At 45.9% G+C, this 20,985-nt stretch overlaps 1 protein-coding gene and 1 long non-coding RNA gene across 7 annotated transcripts in view; both read right to left on the bottom strand.

Annotated features, from left to right (window-relative positions):
* The window catches only part of tmem94 (transmembrane protein 94), a 168,550-nt gene that overhangs the window by 89,912 nt on the left and 57,653 nt on the right, over window positions 1-20,985 (bottom strand). For all 6 annotated transcript variants that reach the window (XM_070857485.1, XM_070857484.1, XM_070857482.1 and 3 more), the window contains 3 exons: window positions 19,213-19,349; window positions 11,006-11,208; window positions 6,324-6,475 (listed from right to left, as the gene is read on the bottom strand). In XM_070857485.1, coding sequence (XP_070713586.1) covers window positions 6,324-6,475; window positions 11,006-11,208; window positions 19,213-19,349 — 492 coding nt within the window. The remainder of the gene's footprint in view (window positions 1-6,323; window positions 6,476-11,005; window positions 11,209-19,212; window positions 19,350-20,985) is intronic.
* Window positions 14,845-19,009, bottom strand: LOC139226616 (uncharacterized). Its single transcript, XR_011587295.1, has 3 exons — window positions 17,154-19,009; window positions 16,887-17,038; window positions 14,845-16,038 (listed from the first exon to the last, which is right to left on the bottom strand). It is a non-coding gene; the product is annotated as an uncharacterized lncRNA (long non-coding RNA).

Raw genomic sequence — 20,985 nt, 5'->3', positions numbered from 1 at the left:
ATGGAATTCTCTGCCCCAGAGAGCTGTGGAGGCTGGGTCAATGATTATATTTAAGGTGGAGATGGACAGATTTTTGATCAATAAGGGTTATATGGAGTGGGCAGAGAAGTGGAGCTGAATCCATGATCAGATCAGCCATGATCTTATTGAATGGCGGAGCAGGCTCGAGGAGCCAAATGGCCTACTCCTGCTCCTATTACTTATGTATTTATGTACTCATGTAGGTGAAGTTGAGGTAGATCAACCATGATCTTATTGAATGGGGGGAGGGCAGGCTCAAAGGACCCAATGGCTTATTCGTACTCCAAAACTGATTTTACAAAGACACGATTGCACATAGAGGTCTTCCATTTCTGGGGCCAGTATCAAAGCAATAGGAAGCAGAAATAGTTAAAGAGCAGAAACCCTAGCAAGGGGACAGGGTGCAGACTCGTGTAGAACCGTCAATGTGGTTTGCAATTCACCGTGACTGATGGGATCACAATCACCGCTCCATGACAGGAGTGAAAACATGAAACTCTACACAAAAAACTCTACACAAAAGCATAATAGAAGAATAAATTGAACTATCACCTCTCCTTGACCCTCTGTATTTCATTTGAGTTATAGGTGGTGAGCAGCACTACTAAACAAGGGGAGGAATGGGGAAATAAATGCACTTAATCTTTAGAGAACATTCACACATAACCCCCAATAGCATCGGTGGGCAAAGGCATCACTCCTGCAGCTTTAAATTATGCAGACCAAAGACTCCGAAAAGAGAGGAGTTGTCTCAACTCAGGAAACAATTGGGTTGTTGTAACTGGTGTCAGCAGCTCCGGCCTCAGGGCGGGAGGGGAATAGAAAACCAGCCAGGATTGCTGCTCCTTATTGCTAACACGTGAGCCCTGCAGGGAAGTGGATGTGTGTGGATGCTGAGCGAGAACAGGATCGAGCTCGACTGCAATGTTTCCTGTGGTCAAAGCAGCCTGTTGATGCTCACAGCCTAGGCTTTGTGTAAAGAATAGGCACTTGGGCCAGGTACAAGTAGGGTTGCCAACTCTGGTCGGGTGTATTCCTGGAGGTTTCATCACAGGATCCCTGCCATGAAACCCCCCCTCCCCCGGCAATGAGGGAGAGATTTGGTGGTGGGGGGTGGGGCTGGTAAGAGAGAGAAAGCCCCGCAGTAGTTTACCAAGATGATGCCAGGGGTGAGGGACTTCAGTTACTTGGATTTCTCTCCTTAGAGCAGAAAAGGTTAAGGGGAGATTTAATAGAGGTGTTCAAAATCATGAAGGGGTTTGATAGCGTAAATTAGGAGAAACGGTTTCCAGTGGCAGGAGGGACAGTATTCAGAGGACGCAGATTTAGGGTAATCGGCAAAACAACCAGAGGCAAGGTGAGGAGAATTTTATGCAGCGAGTTATGATGATCCGGAAAGCACAGCCTAAAAAGGTGATAGCGGGGAAGTGGACCTGAGTCCATGATCGGATCAGCCATGATCTTATTGAATGGCAGAGCGGGCTCGAGGAGCCAAATGGCTTACTCTTGCTCCTATTTCTTAAGTTATGGTCTTTAACAACTTTAAAAAGGGAAATGGACAATTACTTGCAGGGGAAAAATTTGTACGGATTTGGGAAAAGAGCAGGGGAATGAGATTAATTGGATAGCTCTTTCAAAGAGGCACGATGGCTATTAAGAGTTATGGAGCCAAGGTGGGTGGGTGGAGCTAAGATTCAGCTCATCCATGATCTCGTTAGGATAGAGGGGCTGAATGGCCAACCCATGTTCTCAAGCCTTTCACTATGATGAAGGAAGGCTGCCATATTCAGCTAATGACCACATTGCTGGCCCATATGGCCCTTCTCTCGGCACAGGGGAAGGCCCATGACCAGACTCCTAATGTCATTATTGCAACTTGGAAGTAAGTGTGCAAACTGCAAGCTTAATCATATATAGCCATGTCTACTGCCCGACTGAGCACAGCGATTGTTCAACTGATACCCCGAAGTGTAAATAGAGCAGATTCTGTAGTCCGGAGTTTAACTTCATTGCAGGACCATTTCAAGAATATAAACTGCGTATCAATATCCACTGCAAACAAAAGGCACTATTACCCTCCCAATTTTGACTGTGCAGCACCCTTCAGCTGGATAGCACAGCAATTTCTGGTGCTAAATTGCTTTTCAATGGAAATACAGCTAACCAGCTGTAATTAGATCAGTGTAAATAGACTAATATCTGGCACTTGATCTGCCAATTTGGAGTTATTTACTGGCACATACCGCTTTAAATAAAACTTTGTAGTGTGGCTGCAAGAATATAATCAAGATTGCTGACCTAAACTTTTTGAGCTATTCAGTCGGTGCAGACTGAGTATTTCTGAAGACTGTAATGCAGCAAATGTTACCACTCAGCCAGAAATCAATTGAAGAGCCAAACAACCCTCAGAATCGGGCCAAGACTATGCAGTGCAGACAGATAAACTGCACCTTCGATTACTGCTGAGAGTTCGGACAGGACAGCTACAGTAGAGAGCAGGACTAAATTGACTTGTAACCTCATACAGATTTCTTCTGTACTGCACATATTAACACAAAGACTAGAATAACAAACTGGTCAAAGTAACTTCTGCCTGCAGTGTGCTACACCTTAACTATACAATACATTGCTCAGTCCATGTAGCTCCTTACCCACAGTTACATACTGCAGGGTCTAAAGGCTTCATGTGTACTTTATTATTGAATTCATAATGTTTCCTCTCTCTCTCTCTCATAGATATATATAATATATATATATTTTGTCTCTAATATAGTGTCCTAATTTGTTCACTGATACTACATACTGCAACACTATACAGAGGTCCATTACTCTACTGTATTACAATGTGTACAAACCCTCTAGAATTTCCCATGCCCTGCAGCATACCATCTAGAGCTACTCTACAACCTGTACCACACTATCTACAGCTCCTCTCTGTGCAGTACCGATCAATCAGTCCAGAGCACCTACATACTCTATGGTACTACACTGCCCAGAGCTTCTCATGACTTGTACTATAGAGTGACTACAGCTCCCTTTTACTGATCCATTCAGTTTCACCAGCCCTCACTGTTGCCATTTACTCAGGCAATGGAGACCTCTCTCCCCTCCTTCAAAAATCATTTCCAATGATTCGATTAGCTGCATTTCTAGCGCCTCAAGATTTACCGAGTCAGTGTCTCTCCTGTCCTGCGCTTTGGTTCAGATGAACACTTCTCTCAGAGTATGCACATCCCTCCCCTGAAATACAGTTTTCAAATGAACATTCATGCATGGAACAGGAGGCTTGTTTGAGTTTGTATAAAACCAGAAGCTCGGCACCTCAGGTTTGCTTGGAGACTTGCAGAAATCCATTTCATAAAAAGGTCAAACTATGGACGCTGTACCCACTCCTCACCCGAATCACAAATAACAGATTTAACAACGGACAACTACAGGGCTGGCCATCCTAGACTGGATGTTGTGTAATGAGAAAAGACTAATTAGCAATCTTGTTGTGCGAGGCCCCTTGAGGAAGAGTGACCATAATATAGTAGAATTCTTTATTAAGATGGAGAGTGACACAGTTAATTCAGAGACTAGGGTCCTGAACTTAAGGAAAGGTAACTTCGATGGTATGAGACGTGAATTGGCTAGAATAGATTGGCGAATGATACTTAAAGGGTTGACGGTGGATAGGCAATGGCAGACATTTAAGGATCACATGAATGAACTTCAACAATTGTACATCCCTGTCTGGCGTAAAAATAAAAACGGGGAAGGTGGCTCAACCGTGACTAACAAGGGAAATTAGGGATAGTGTTAAATCCAAGGAAGAGGCATATAAATTGGCCAGAAAAAGCAGCAAACCTGAGGACTGGGAGAAATTTAGAATCCAGCAGAGGACGACAAAGAGTTTAATTCGGAGGGGGAGAATAGAGTATGAGAGGAAGCTTGCAGGGAACATAAAAACTGACTGCAAAAGCTTCGACAGATATGTGAAGAGAAAAAGATTAGTGAAGACAAAATCAGGTGAATTTATAATGGGAACAGAGAAATGGCAGACCAATTGAACAAATACTTTGGTTCTGTCTTCACGAAGGAAGCCACGAATAACCTTCCGGTAATACTAGGGGACATAGGATCTAGCAAGGAGGAGGAACTGAAGGAAATCCTGATTAGTCAGTAAACTTTGTGTTCGGAAATTGATGGGATTGAAGGCCGATAAATCCCCAGGGCCTGATAGTCTGCAACGCCGAGTACTTAAGGAAGTGGCCCTAGAAATAGTGGATACATTGGTGATCATTTTCTAACAGTCTATCGACTCTGGATCAGTCCCTATGGACTGGAGGGTAGCTAATGTAACACCACTTTTTAAAAAAAGGAGGGAGAGAAAACAAGGAATTATAGACCGGTTAACCTGACATCAGTAGTGGGGAAAATGTTGGAATCAATTATTAAAGATGAAATAGCAGCGCATTTGGAAAGCAGTGACAGGATCAGTCCAAGTCAGCATGGATTTATGAAAGGGAAATCATGCTTGACAAATCATCTAGAATTTTGAGGATGTAACTAGTAGAGGGGATAATGGAGAACTAGTGGATGTGGTGCATTTGGACTTTCAAAAAGCTTTTGACAAGGTCCCATACAAGAGATTGTTGTGTAAAATTAAAGCACATGGTATTGGGGGTAATGTATTGACGTGGACACAGAACTAGTTGGCAGACAGGAAGCAGAGAGTCGGGATAAACGTGTCCTTTTCAGAATGGCAGGCAGTGACTAGTGGGATGCCGCAGGGCTCAGTGCTGGGACCCCAGCTATTTACAATAACCATCAATGATTTAGATGAAGGAATTTAGTAATATCTCCAAGTTTGCAGATGACACGAAGCTGGGTGGTGGGGTGAGCTGTGAGGAGGATGCTAAGAGGCTGCAGGGTGACTTGGACAGGTTAGGTGACTGGGCGAATGCATGGCAGATGCAGTATAATGTGGATAAGTGTGAGGTTATCCACTTTGGTGACAAAAACGTGAAGGCAGATTATCTGAATGGCAGTAGATTAGGAAAAGGGGAGGTGCAACGAAACCTGGGTGTCATGGTAGATCAGTCATTAAAAGTTGGCATGCAGGTACAGCAGACGGTGAAGGTGGCAAATGGCATGTTGGCCTTCATAGCTAGGGGATTTGAGTATAGGAGCAGGGAGGTCTTACTGCAGTTGTACAGGGCCTTAGTGAGGTCTCACCTGGAATATTGTGTTCCGTTTTGGTCTCCTAATCTGAGGAAGGACGTTCTTGCTATTGAGGGAATGCAGCGAAGGTTCATCAGACTGATTCCCAGGATGGCAGGACTGACATGAGGAGAGACTGGATCGACTATGCCTGTATTCACTGGAGTTTAGAACAATGAGAGTGGATCTCATAGAAACATATAAAATTCTGACGGGACTGGACAGGTTAGATGCAGGAAGAATGTTTCCGATGTTGGGGAAGTCCAGAACCAGGGGTCACAGTCTAAGGATAAGGGGTAAGCCATTTAGGACCGAGGTGAGGAGAAACTTCTTCATTCAGTGTTGTGAACCTGTGGAATTCTCTACCGCAGAGTTGTTGATGCCAGTTCGTTAGATATATTCAAAAAGGAGTTAGATATGGCCCTTAAGGCTAAAGGGATCAAGGGGTATGGAGAGAAAGCAGGAAAGAGGTACTGAGGTGAATGATCAGCCATGATCTTATTGAATGGTGGTGCAGGCTCGAAGGGTCGAATGGCCAACTCCTGCACATATTTTCTATGTTTCTATGTAATTTACTCATGATTTCTACATATATTGCACCATGCAATACTGCCGCAGCGTGGTGTCACAATGTCAATTTAACTAAAAATTCTCCACTGAGACACACATGAAATGGTCAAATGTAGCTGGCCAGCATGAACATCAGGGCCTATAGTCGCCTATACAAGCTCAATGAAGTGCACCTCTCTGCTCATCCAAGTTACAAGCCTTTTGCGTTATCGAGTGCGGCTGCATGCAGCAAACCTTATTTTGGTTTCTATGGTGATAAAATGTTTGCCACAGAAAACAAACAGGTTATCAAATATCCACAGTTCAGATGAAAGGTCAGCGACCTGAAACGTTAACTCTGTTTCTCTCTCCACAGATGCTGCCTGATCTGCCGAGTACTCCCAGCATTTTCTGTTTTTATATCAAATATCCTCCTCTGTAAATGAGTGACTGATTTAACACCTCGGTAAATTCCCAGATGACACTAAGGCTCGGGCACGAGACCACAGTGCCATCAATCACCACGAGAAATCTTCAGCTCCTCATACCTGACATTTTCAAGAACCGGGGTCCTCACTACCCTGAAGTGTCTGTGCTGTTGAGGAGTCTCGGGCCCCTTCTTTCCTTTTCCTCTGGGTGTTGGCGGAGGGGAAAATGGTGGGAACAAATCACCCGGCTCCAGTACTATGTGCTCATCATCCTGTTTCAGGCAGAGAAAGATGGCGAGAAAGAGGCGAAGGTTAATTACTTGATTAATACAGTAATCAAGTATTAATCAGGACAAAATAAAACACTCTACATCAAGTGATACACACCACTAGCTATCCGGTGATATAACTGCAATGTTGATAAATTTCAATTAGATTGCTGAACTAGAAAAGGGTATTTCCTGGTCTTCAGGAAGCGGTATCTAATTCTAGCAGGCTGACACTTTCTTCCAGATCGCCACACAATCTATTTTTGCCCCACATTGCTAATTCTTTTTTTAAGAAAAGAAAACCCTTGACAACCTGTATCACTCCACCACCAGAGGGTCTACCTGTTGGAGACCCCTTGGGAGCACAGTATAAGCAGGCCTCCCACGCTGTACCTGCACTCTGGAGTCTAATTGAAGGAGCTAAGGTCACACTTACTCATTGTTCACAGTACTCAGTTTCATCCTTTATTATGAGCGTAATAATTGGCGACGAGGTAACGAACAACCGCGCAAAAATGCAAAGAATAGTTGGTATCCTGGAGAAGTTCTCAGAAGGGGACGGTTAGGAAGGCCTTCGTGGAGAGATTCGACCAATACTTCGTGGCCAATGAGCTGGAAGGGGACGAGAATGTTGCCAAACGAAGGGCGATCCTCCTTACCGTCTATGGGACAACAACCTATGGCCCCATGAAGAATCTTCTAGCTCCAGTGAAACCAGCAACCAAATCCTATGAAGAATTGTGTACGCTGGTCCTGGAGCACCTAAATCCTAAGGAAAGTGTTTTGATGGCGAGGTATCGGTTCTACACTTGTCGGAGGGCCAGGAAGTGGCGAGCTACGTCGCCGAACTAAGGTACCTTGCAGGACATTGCGAATTCGATGGATTCCTTGAACAAATGCTAAGAGACTTTTTTGTGCTTGGCATTGGCCATGAGGTAATCCTTCGCAAATTATTGACTGTGAAACACTGAATCTGAGCAAAGCCATAATGATAGCCCAGGCAGTTATGTCCACCAGCGATAACACCAAACAAATTTTGCATCATAAAGAGGTTTCTGCTAGTACTGTGCACAAAGTAACATCGTTTTTGAGCAGGAATATACATGGCAGAATTTACACGACTTCAGCTGCACGACCTCAGGTGATCCAGAGTCTGGCATCAATCATTGTGAGGCAGTTAACACCCTGTTGGCTTTGTGGAGGTGATCATTGGGCCCATCAATAACGCTTCAAACACTATACGTGCAACGGCTGCAGAACAATGGAACACCTCCAGCGAATGTGCAGGCGAGCTGCAAACCCTGCAAACCACCACGTTGCAGAGGAAGATCGATCCATGGTGGATCAGGCTGAACTAGAGAATCGAACCAAGGAGGCAGAAGTGTACAGGGTACACACCTTCACCATGAAATGTCCACCGATTATGTTAAAAGTTGAATTGAACGGAATTCCAGTAGCCATGGAACTGGACACGGGTGCGAGTCAGTCCATAATGAGCAAAAAGGCCTTCGACAGGCTGTGGTGCAACAAGGCACACAGGCCCAAGCTTAGCCCCATTCACACCAAGCTAAGAACTTATACCAAAGAGCTGATCTCTAATTGGCAACGCAGAAGTAAAATTTCCTATGATGGAGCAGTGCACGAACTCCCACTATGGATCGCGCTGGGGATGGCACCACACTGTTCGGCAGAAGCTGGCTGGAAAAAATCCGCTGGAACTGGGATGACATAAGAGCGCTTGCATCTGTCGACGACGCCTCATGTGCCCAGGTTCTCAGCAGATTCCCATCGTTGTTCGAGCCAGGTAATGGAAGTTTCTCGGGGGCGAAAGTGCAAATCCACTTGGTTCCCGGTACACCACCCATCCACCACAAGGCACGGGTGGTATCGTATATGATGCGAGAGAAAGTAGAAATTGAGCTGGACAGGCTGCAGTGAGACGGCATCATCGCGCCGGTGGAGTTTAACGAGTGGGCCAGTCCGATTGTCCCAGTACGGTCAGAATTTGTGGGGACTATAAAGTAACGATTAACCGTTTTTCGCTATAGGACCAGTACCCGCTACCCAAGGCAGACGACCTATTTGCGACCCTGGCTGGAGGAAAGACGTTCACCAAGTTGGACCTGACCTCGGCCTACATGACGCAGGAGCTGGAGGAATCTTCGAAAGGCCTCACCTGCATCAACACGCACAAAGGTCTGTTCATCTATAACTGATGCATTTGTTTGGGATTCATTCAGCCGCGGCAATTTTCCAACGGAACATGGCGAGCCTGCTAAAGTCGGTTCCACGCACCGTGATTTTCCAGGACAACATACTGGTCACAGGTCGGGACACCATCGAACACTTGAAGAATCTGGAAGCGGTTCTAAGTCGGCTAGATCGCGTGGGACTCGGGTTGAAACGCTCTAAGTGTGTTTTCCTGGCGTCAGAGGTCGAGTTCTTGGGAAGAAGAATCCCAGCAAATGGCATCAGACCCACCGACGCCAAGACGGAGGCCATCAAGAACGCGCCGAGACCACAGAACGTGACGGAGCTGCAGTCGTTCCTGGGACTCAACTATTTTGGTAATTTCCTACCTGAGTTAAGCACCTTGCTAGAACCCCTACATGTGCTACTGCGCAAGGGAGACGACTGGGTATGGGGGAATTTACAAGAGGCTGCCTTTGAGAAAGCCAGAAATCTGTTACGTTCAAACAAACTGCTTGTTCTGTATAACCCATGTAAACGATTAGTGCTAGCTTGCGATGCGTCGTCATACGGGGTCGGGTGTGTGTTACAACAGGCTAACAAATCGGGGATTTTGCAACCGGTCGCCTATGCGTCCAGGTGTCTGTCCAAGGCCGAAAGGGCCTACAGCATGATTGAAAAAGAAGCTCTGGCGTGTGTTTACAGGGTGAAAAAAATGCACCAGTATTTGTTTGGTCTCAAGTTTGTGCTAGAAACTGACCATAAGCCGCTCATATTGCTATTCTGAGAGAGCAAAGGGATTAACACCAATGCTTCTGCCCGCATCCAAAGATGGGCGCTCACGCTGTCGGCATATAACTATGTAATCCGCCACAGACCGGGCAAAGAGAACTGCGCTGATGCTCTGTCGGCTACCATTGCCCACCACCGAGGTGGAAATGGCACAGCCTGCAGACTTGGTCATGGTGATGGATGCATTCGAAAACGAAAAGTCACCCGTTACGGCCCGTCAGATCAGAACCTGGACCAGCCAGGATCCTTTACTGTCCCTGCTAAAAAAAAACTGTGCCCTCCATGGGAACTGGTCCAGCACCCCAGCGGAGATGCAGGAAGAGATTAAGCCGTTCCACAGGTGCAAAGACGAAATGTCCTTACAGACGGACTGTCTTTTGTGGGGTAATCACGTGGTCTTGCCCAAGAAAGGCAGAGAAACGTTCATCCGCGACCTATATAGCACCTGCCCAGGCATTGTAATGATGAAAGCCATAGCCAGATCCCATGTATGGTGGCCCGGCATCGACTCAGATTTAATCATGCGTGCGCCAGTGCAGCACTTGCTCTCAACTGAGCAATGCACCCAGAGAGGCTCCGTTAGGTTTGTGGTCATGGCCCTCCAAACCGTGGTCTAGGATCCATGTTGACTTTGCGGGCCCATTTCTCGTCAAAATGTTTTTGGTTGTTGTGGATGCTTATTCAAAATGGATTGAATGTGTAATAATGTCCGTAAGCACGTCCACCACCACCATCGAAAGCCTACGAGCCGTGTTTGCCACACATGGCCTGCCTGACGTCCTTGTCAGTGACAATGGGCCGTGTTTCACCAGTGCTGAATTTAAGGAATTCATGATCCGCAATGGGATCAAGCACGTCACATCTGCCATGTTCAAGCCCGCATCCAACAGCCAGGCAGAACGGGCAGTCCAAACCATCAAGCAAAGCTTGAAACGCGTGTCGGAAGGCTCCCTGCAGACCCAACATGAGTGCAGTCAGGAAATGTTCATATTGTCCCAAATCCAGATGCACATTAAATAAAAGTGGCTCGAACACAGGCCCCCGTGGAACACCATTTCACCACTCTTCCACGCTGAGAGTCTTACTTTTACCTCGGCCTTTTGCTTCCTAACCTCTGCTTATCTCTCCATCAGAGGTCCACATCCTCCTTAATTCCGTGTGCCATTGTCTTTGTCATAAATCTCATGTGTGGTACCTTATCCAAAGCTTTTTGAAAATCCATATGAAACACATTCTCTTCATTTCCGCTATCTATCTATGGATATTTATTCAAACAATTGTCTCTGGTCAAGTGTGACCTGCCTTTTAGAAATCCATGCTGACTGCCTGATTAGCTCCTGGCTCTCCAACTGCTTCGTAATTTCAACCTGTGTTGTAGACTCTAGTAGTTTTCCAAGAGTTGAAATAAGACCAGCTGGTCTATAATTTCCTAGCAGATCCCTTGTCTCCTTTTCTGAAGAGGGATCTCACAATTGCCACCACCTGGCACAATCTTTCTTTCCAGAGGGCTTGGTTTCCATATTTAATTAGAAGAGAAACCACAATGCTTACCTTAATTCCTCTTAAAGAGGCAAAGGACTCCTGGCCAGGTCTAAGTGCAATGATGTCGCCTTCCACTAATAAACAGACAGGAAGGTTGACCAGATGCCCATCTCTATAGGCCCAGTGGAGTGACCAGGATGGAGCAGAGGGCATGAAGAGGTCTGGGTACAACGCATCCTCCCATCTCAGATCCTCATTACCCACAAGTGCTTCTGAAAACATTGAACAAAAATTTTTTACATTTACAACAAACCATTTTAATTCTCCCTGCAAATTTAGTACAGGTAATTGAATTATGTTGCATTCTTTAACGTGACTGCCTGGCAAACAGAGTTAACAAACCGTCATATCTCATTATCTGGGCATTTGCCTAAAAGCCATTCATAGAATCTTACAGCGCAGAAACAGGCCATTCAGCCCAACAGGTCTATACTGGTGTTTATGCTCCACACGAGCATCCTCCACACACCCCCCCCCCTCCCCCACTACTTTATCTAACCCTATTCGAGCACTAAACCACTAAGACATGATGGTGAATGCAGCAATACTGGAAACAGCCAGTGCATACCAACACATCAACTCTGTATACAAAACATGTTAATAGAAAAAAAAAGTGCACAATTTTGTAATTTTTCCATCAGTCTGTCCCATATTGAGTACACCTTTACACACCGCATAGGTACTGTAAGAATTGCCAGTGTCGGGCTCCAGCATTGCCCAATTGTGACGAAAGGCCATCGACATGAAACGTTGACTCAGTTTCTCTCACCACAGATGCTGCCTGACCTACGTGTCTCCAGCAGTTTCTGTTTCTACGTCATATTATCTAGGTTTGAAGCCTCAAGACTAATGGGATGAAAGTGCCCTTTCTCTACCTGCTGCACACAAAGCGAGTTACCTAAACCCAGTTCAGAGTTGACATGGGCCACACTCTACACTGACTCCGACCCTGCCTTAAGGTTGATGTGGGCAATGGAAGAATTTCCACTGATGGAGGGGAGGGTGCTTTTCCAGAGGTGTGATTAAGGCATGTTCATGCTGTACTTGACCCGAGAGTGCTTGATACTGTCGCTGAAAACATTCCATCCCCAGCATTTACATCTTTCACTGATACCTTTAAAAAAAATTCCACTAGTTCACTCTATATAGTTATTAAAAATGCAACTTTACAGCATGGAGCTCACTTTCTGTGATGTTCACAGCCGCTGAGATTTTCAGGTTTGTGGTCTGGGCTATAATATATAAAAATGCATAGTCTACAAATACATTACAGATTGAGAAACTCAGTAACAGCCATCTCAGTTGCCTGAAATGCCTTAAAAATCATTTTCTTTTTGGTATTGGTTAGTTTCTTGTTGACCACATAAATCAGGCCCAGAACATGTGTGTCAGCTGAGAATGAAGATTCACACAGAAAAAGAGGACACGCAAAATTACCCGTGCCCCCTTGCAGTTCTCTCCCATGTTAGCTAGCTCTGTGCCTCAGTGCTGACAGTCAGTAATGTTGCATTGCAGATAGCCAACTGCCTGTTCAAGAGTGGCGCTCTGCTAGCCATGATTTAGGGCTCAATTTTCCCCAGTGAGTTGCACCATTTTTTTTGCCACGCGGCACTTTTTTTGTGGTCCAAATTTAAAAAGCCAAGTTTCTCCAATCTTGGTGCGCCAACGTAACTCAGTTAATTACAATATTTTTAGGGTTTTTTTTTGTGTAAACTGATGTCTGTGCAAACTGATGTCTGTGCCAGTTTTTCACAATTATGCAAGTTTGGCCAACTTATATTTCTCCTAGGACGGCATATGTGACCACTTCCGAAAAACCTTCTGGGCACTTAAGAAAAATCTGGGCAAAAACATTCCACTGTTTTTAGGCAAAGTTTTGGAGGGAGTCAAGAACACAAATATGTATGATTAAGTTTAAATTTTTCAAACTTAAATCGCAGAAAATATAAGGTTCATGCAATTCTTTACGTTTTGACTTTTTAAGAAATAAAGTGCCGCACCACCACCAAACGTCTCCAAACCACGATCGAGGGTCAGAGCGTCGGCCGGCAGAATCGGTCCCTCACCCGGACACAGGGGCTCGGCTTGAAAAGAAAGCCGGAGTGGGGGGGAGTGGGGGGGGGGGAGGGAGAGGGGGAGAGGGGAGGGAGAGGGGGAGGGGAGGGAGAGGGGGAGGGGAGGGAGAGGGGGCGGGGAGGGAAGCAAACTGAAGGCATGAGACGCCCTACACTATGCCGCTATGCATCAAATGAAGCCCGGGGGGGGGTTTTCCGATCATTGCGCATGCTCAGACCTGGGTGTGGTCTGTACTAGGCTGTCGACCTTGGGGAGAGAGAACACAAAGAACCTTGTTCTGCCTACCGTTTTGAGCTTCTTGCAAAGGTACAATTTAATCATGGGGGCAATGCTGAATGCCGTACCTTGTGCAAGCCTTCTGCATGATGGTGCTGCAGAGGAGATAATTAATTCGATGTAATTGCATGAGGAACCTCAGAGCACGTAGGATGATGGGCAGGAGGCCTTACCCACGTAGAGTATATTGAGACAGGTGTCCGTACCTGCACCTGAGCGATGCAGACTGTGCGCGAAGGCTGCGTTTCCACAAAGAAGTTGTAACTGAGATCTGAGAGTTGGTAAAAGCAGACCTGCCACCTAGAAGCAGCAGGAGGGCTGCTTTGTCAGTTGAAATGAAGGTTACACAGCTGCATTTTTATTCTACGATCTGGATCGTTCCAGGCCACAACTGGGGATGTGTGCACCATTTCTCAACATGCAACACATATCTGCATTCAGCAAGTGACTGCTGCACTATATGCCCGGAGGAATGACTAAAGTTCCCCATGACTGCCCAGACAATGCGTGAAAGGGCTGTGGGCTTCAGTAGGATTGCTGGCTTCCCAAAGGTACAGGGTTGTATTGATTTTACCCACATCGCCTCGCGAGCACCTTTTGAGGATTCCGAGATGTACAGGAACAGAAAAGGCATCCACTCCATTAATGTGCAACTCGTGTGTGACGACATGCATCGCATCATGTCAGTTGATGCAAGATACCCTGGGAGCACCCATGATGCGTTCATCCTACGTGAGAGCGCTATATCTGCCATGTTTCAGCAGCAGCTTGAAGGGCAGAGCTAGCTACTGGGAGACAAAGGATATGGCCTCGCCACCTGGCTCATTATGCCCCTACGTGTAACCCGGACGGAAGCTGACCATGAATACAAAATGTCGCACATTGTGACGCGCAGCATAATAGAGAGGACCATTGGCATCTTGAAACAGCATTTCCAATGCCTGGACCATTCCGGAGGCTACTTGCAATACTCTAGAGATTGTCGGTTAGTTCACTGTTGTGTGCTGCATAACTTAGCCATCTTGAGGCAGCAGCAACTGATAGTAGAAGACCAACCTGAGCTGAGAGTGGCTGATGAGGAGGAAGATGCAGATGATGAGGAGGAGGAGGAGGACGAGGAAGCCATGCAACTATCTGAACCCAGAGCACGACGGCGGAGGAGGGCGGGCCGTCGTGCCCCTTTAACGATTGCTCGAGCCTTGCACCAGCAGCTCATCCGTGAACACTCTGCTGCCTGAAGGCTCAGCGGCAACTATTCCACATGGATCACGTTTACTGTTTGGACCTGTTCCGTAATGTTGTGTTGTTAATGGAACAAATGATGGAAATGATTCTAGTTACTTCAAAAGGTTGTTAATAATGGAAATGATTCTTGTTTACTTCAAGAAGTTGTGTTAATAATGAAATGATGTAAATAATTCAGTGATAACGTAAAATATATTTTATTCAAAAGTTTAACAAACATTTGTTTGCACTTAAATAAAAATATTCTTGTATCAAACTTTAAAGTTTTCAGTTAAGATCACTTACAAACTTTTAAACTTGTAAATTTACATTACAAATTTTTTTGTAAATTTGAGAACAGTTACAAACAGTAATAATAATAATAGCAGCAAAGAATATTGCACTCCTGTCTCCTCCACCTTATTCTAAGACCACCCGCCGCACTTGGGTCTTGGTGACTCCACCCCTGCCCGCAGGCAGTGGCTCAGCGTTTCTCAGGTTGGTACCAAGCTTATTCTTTCGAACATCTCGGATAATTCTTGATTTTGTGGGGGGGGGGGGAGGGGGGGGGGGGAGGTGGCGGTAATGTGGAGGGCCCAGCTTGGACCTCTTCAGAGGCTGGTCTGGGGATTGGAGTGGGAGTGGCAGTTGATTCTGTCAATGTGCGCGGGGTCTGGGCGTGTTCCCTTACTGCAGCAGCTAATTCCGACATTCCCTCCCTCATGTACCCTGACAGTGTCTCAACTACCTCCAACATTCCCTCCCTCACATTCACCGACAGTGTCTCAGCTACCTGTGACATGCCCTCCCTCATGTTGAGCAACAGTGTATCAACTACCTGCAGCATTCCGTCCCTCATGTTCACCGATAGCAATCGGCTACCTGGGATATTCCCTCCCTCATGTGCAGACATTGTATCCGCTGCCTGAGACACTCCCTCTCTCATGTTCCCGGACAGTGTTCCCATTTCTCGTGAGAGCGTTGTTACTTCTCCCGACAGTCCCGATACCTCATCACCCACCCTACTGATGGTGTCCAAGAGTGATCATGTAAGGTCTATGCTCACCGCACTCATTGCCATCATCTGTACCACATCTGTTAGAGCCTGCACCTCAGGAGAGCGCCGTCAAGCTCTCCTTCCCCTGGGTGTACCTCGCTGCACCCCACTGGGACCCGCAGCCTCGGACTGTAGGGCCCTCATTGTGCCTCGCTGCACCTTACTGGGACCCACAGCCTTGGACGGTGGGAAACCATGGAATGTCCCACCAACAATCAAACCATTAGTAAGGGAAGGGGCTAGCACCTCAATGGGTGGCACCGGCACCTCCTCCAAAGTGAGTACAACAGTGGGGACTTCATCCATCACCTCTCCCTCATCCCCATACTCTTGGTCTGGAAGATGTTCTCCTCTTCCGGTTCATCCGCATCTGAATCTTCTTCTGCATCGTCAGGGTTGGCCTCAAGTTCTGCAAAATATAACAGACAAATGGTTAGCAGCAGAGGAGGGGGCAGGGTAGGTGGCATGATTAGGCTCACACAGCGCAGGCAGCAGGCTGATTTTAAGGACCACGATGATTGATAGTACATTGCATCAACCGAAGCGCAGTTGACGGAGACATCCCCATGAACCGAAGCATGGCTAGCCAGCGCAGTACTTAACATAGAAACATAGAAAATAGGTGCAGGAGTAGACCATTCGGCCCTTCTAGCCTGCACCGCCATTCAATGAGTTCATGGCTGAACATGCAACTTCAGTACCCCAATCCTGCTTTCTCACCATAACCCTTGATTCCCCTAGTAGTAAGGACTTCATCTAACTCCTTTTTGAATATATTTAGTGAATTGGCCTCAACAACTTTCTGTGGTAGAGAATTCCACAGGTTCACCACTCTCTGGGTGAAGAAATTCCTCCTCATCTCGGTCCTAAATGGCTTCCCCCTTATCCTTAGACTGTGTCCCCTGGTTCTGGACTTCCCCAACATTGGGAACATTCTTCCTGCATCTAACCTGTCTAACCCCGTCAGAATTTTAAACGTTTCTATGAAATCCCCTCTCATTCTTCTGAACTCCAGTGAATACAAGCCCAGTTGATCCAGTCTTTCTTGATAGGTCAGTCCCGCCATCCCGGGAATCAGTCTGGTGAACCTTCGCTGCACTCCCTCAATAGCAAGAATGTCCTTCCTCAGGTTAGGAGACCAAAACTGTACACAATACTCCAGGTGTGGCCTCACCAAGGCCCTGTACAATTGTAGCAACACCTCCCTGCCCCTGTACTCAAATCCCCTCGCCAGAATGTGGAATTTGCAGGACTTACCATCTCCTTCGAGTGTGGGCCCAGCTTGTGCAGTGGTGGTCGCTTTTTTCCAGGCAGGACCCATCAAAGCAGCGACCCTCTCTTCCAAGAGTGTCAGTGGGTGCAGATTTGCCGGGCCTCCTCCTGTTCCGTTTGTTGTGTGCCACCTTCCTCTGCAAAGATCAAAATATAACTTTTTAGAGAGGATGACTTTCTGTTGGGTGGGACATATACAGCTGGTCACATTTACAATTGCAATTCCAGTGAATAAATGAAAATATTACTTACACCAACCGCTTGACCAAGGTCCTGCCATTTCTTTTTGCACTGGCCTCCAGACCTCGGGGTGGTCACCATTGCACAGTAATCTTCTGCAAGTTGGTTCCAGCGTTTCTTCATTTCTTTTGGTGAAACTTATGTGACCTCTGCTGGTGTCCAGCTCGTGCCATCTGGCCTCAATCACAGTAACTAGTGCCTCCATTTCATCCTGTGAGAAATTCTTGATCCTTGAGCCACGTTGCATCTTGTATTGCAGCTCTGATTTTCCCACTGAGAATTAAAGTTCTCACACACAACTGGCTCTTTAAAAATAGCCGAATGCAGACCAGGAGCTGTACTGGGCATGCGCGCCCATAGCAGTCACGTCAAAAACCTCCTTTCTTTCGCACATGTGCAGAAGGTGGGGGGGGTGGGGGAGACATCGTTTTTTCGGCGCAGACATTAGGCTCCACCCCCCCCCCCAAAGCTACAGGACAGGCTGCGCGGCGCCAAATTAAAAAAATAGAACGGGAAAACTTGCTACTTATTTTTTTGGAGTAGTTGGGGCCAAGAAAAACGGGCGTAACTCTGGTAATACGCCACAAAATGGCATTGGGGAAAATTGAGCCAATGAACTTATACTTTTATTTGGTCAAAAGTCATTGGTTTCTAACGAAGATATCAGCAAGGTGAAAAGTATCGCCAATACAGTCCCGACCTCTATATGGGTATACAATGCGTTCAGACCTACACCCGTGATGGTTTAGTTAATAAAGCAATGTTCAACTGAACCACACAGACTAGGCGGTCGCAGCGTTTCACTTGCAGTATGTCCAGATTTATTTGATCTCAGCATTACATTTGGCCTCAGCGCCCTTGGGCTAGGGAGGAGATTGAGGAGAGGCGGGGGTGAAAGAAAAAAAAAATCAGCCACTGATCCTGTTGTACAAAATTCACTTTTTAAAAAAAAACACCTGTCCTTTCAAAGAAACGTCAATCAAAAAGCACACCACCTGTTGACTGACTGACCGGCGAATGGGTCACAGGTTTGCACTAAATGAACCACTGTTGGGAGTAGGATGTTCGAAGTTGACTTGTCTGAGCTTTCACAATACAAAACATCAACCCACCCACTGGCGACTACGGCTGCTGCTGAACGGAAAACGAATTTTGCGAATAAAACACACATTAAAGCGCTCCCTCCCAGCTCAGTTACAGATGGAGTTGGAATTATCTGTTCACTGATGAGGGAGGAATGTTGAGAACAGCTTTTTCCAAACTACAGGCCCACCTGATTCAAGCAGGCAAATGAGCAAATGTATAAGCAAACAGTAAGAGATGAAAGCACCAACAGAAACCGTTTGACATGGGGTTTTACAAGCCGGATAAGACAGGACTGGCAAGACATACGAGGCCAATGACCTGTAGTTTCGACACCCCAGCATCTGTCAATCCGACCAGAAAACTGATCACAGGAAGTGGACAACACTTCTAACGGTTTAATTCGAGATTTTAAGCTTATTCAGGGTCTATTAGCTGTGAGACAAGCAAAATACTGCAAATGCTGGAAAGCAGAAATAGGAACAGAAAATGCTGACAATACCCAGCGGGTCAGTCAGCATCTGTGGAGAGAGAAACAGAGTTAACGTTTCAGGTCCGTGAGCTTTCATCAGAACTGGAAGATGCTACAGATGATCGATCAGCTTTTGAGCAAGTGTAGAGCCAGAGATAAGTGCTGGTGGGTGGGGGAGGCAGGCAGGCGTAGGAAAAGAACAAAAGTCCTCACCCTTTTGTTCTTTTCCCTGGATCTGCACTTTCTTAAATGTTGCTCATCTCGAAGTTTCCAGTTCTGATGAAAAGTCACTGACCTGAAATGTTAACTCTGTTTCTCTCTCCACAGGTACAGCCTGACTTGCTTGCGTCTCCAGCATTTTCTGCTGTTAAGTTCTATTATCTGTGAGAACATTACAGCGCCTGCTGGTTTTTCCATTAACTTGAGCATTTGCTCCAGCCGAACTGAATAATTCCCAGTCTTAATCTGTCAGAAAGATTCTCAGATCAAACAAATGTGTGTTTCAAGTTTATTCACCATTCAGCTTATTGATGATTTCTTGTAGTCTGGCCATGACCTCTCCCTTTTTCAGTCTCCCCTGTCTCCCAATCACATACAGGTTGAGGAAAAGAAGCAGGAACAACACGGCTGCGTTCAGTACTGTGGTGCCCTGGCTATCAGAGGATAGAAGGAAACACAGGGGTTAGCTGCCTGCAGTCGATAAGTGAAGATATACCAGTCTTGCTGTCTCAGCACAGAAATTTCACAATAAAACTTTACAGACGACCACACAGAAATGATGTTTATGAAGACATTATTGAGGACCAGCAGGTGCACATGGCAACAGACACTGAATATATGAACAGCACATGATTATAGTCGGGGTATTCAGTCACCTTTTAATCAAAAGCCATAGTCCGAAGCAATGACTTGCTCAAAGGCCACAGCTGCAGGCCTATTATTTCTGTTCCTTTCCCATCTCAACTTTTACTATTTTTTCGAAACCCTCTGTAGCATCCAAAGCTGGCAAGCTCTGAATTCTGGCCCACAGATACATGAGGTGGTGTTCTGTTGAGGATTGCAAGTGAGGGAGAAGGGTGTGTCTGAAGTAGTCCTGAAACTGCGTTCGGAGTACAGCACAGTGCCACACATTTTTCATCCTATATCCCAAGCATCTTTCTGTTTCACCTCTTGTCTGTACACAAGAGAAAAAATGTCTGGCTGAAAAGCCACACAGTCTTAAACCTTCTAAAGAAAGACAACGTTAACTAACTGACCTCTGCTTCGGTTTAATGCATGGCAGTCGCTGTCCCAAGGAGGCCTGGGAGATATCTCTTACGTCATACCCTCCTCAGCGATACATAAAAACATCACTGGGGAGATATATTGCTGTCAAATCACGTCACTGGAGCAGAATTCAGGGAAAGAATGCTACAGAAAAATATTAGCAACCAGGCTGGGTATGAACAGCTTATGGTTTAGGAACAGGGGTGGCAAGGAAAGGGAAGCTGCAAAGCTCTAATACAGATAGCTCCTTTATAATATTTAGAATTGTCAATAAATTCAGATGAACACGTTTCCTCAGCATTTAAAGACAAACTCATGTAGAATTAGCTGGAATGAAAATAAGAATGGCAACAGAAAACAAGTTGTGATAAATGGACAATCCCCAAACTAACTTTGTCACCTCATCTGCACCAAAATTGTAATTTGTTTTCACCATTTCCTTCCGGTTAGGGGTGAAGTTACTTGTGAAATAGTTCCAAAACAGTTTTACTCATCAAGAATTGTAAAAGTACTCAGGGAATTTTACCTGATCTTGATGCGGACACTAGGGGGTGGAGGGAGTGTTCCAGTCCTATGGGTAACATTCCTCACCTTGATTAGCATAAAACATTTAGATAATACTACAGGCTCGTTGTCACAAAATAAACAGTAATAACTTCTGTCCCACACATAGCACAACTCTAAACCCTTCGTATCTGGAAATCTCCCATATGGCTCACAGCAAGGAACCAAATTTGAAAAGAAAATCCATTGTCTTGTGTTCCGAGCAAATGTATTCCTGGGCTTTGGAAGCTTGAGATGTCACCTGGACCCCTGAACTCGATCAGTGTTTTGGAGCTCACTCTGGAGTATTCATTAACTTACCAGGTAGCAAACTCCTAGCCATCGTCTCGGCTAATCCACTGACCCCACTGCACTATGAAGTCTTCACATAGGTTGAAGAATAATTAGTTGTGCTGCACTGTTCCCAAGTCAAAACTGGTTGCTGGTCTCACGGACCCAATCGCTAGATTCACACAATGA

The sequence above is a fragment of the Pristiophorus japonicus genome, chromosome 16 (assembly GCF_044704955.1).
Source record: "Pristiophorus japonicus isolate sPriJap1 chromosome 16, sPriJap1.hap1, whole genome shotgun sequence".
Lineage (NCBI taxonomy): Eukaryota > Metazoa > Chordata > Chondrichthyes > Pristiophoridae > Pristiophorus > Pristiophorus japonicus.
The sequence above is the reverse complement of the archived record's forward strand: the minus strand, read 5'-3'. Positions and strand labels throughout refer to the sequence as shown.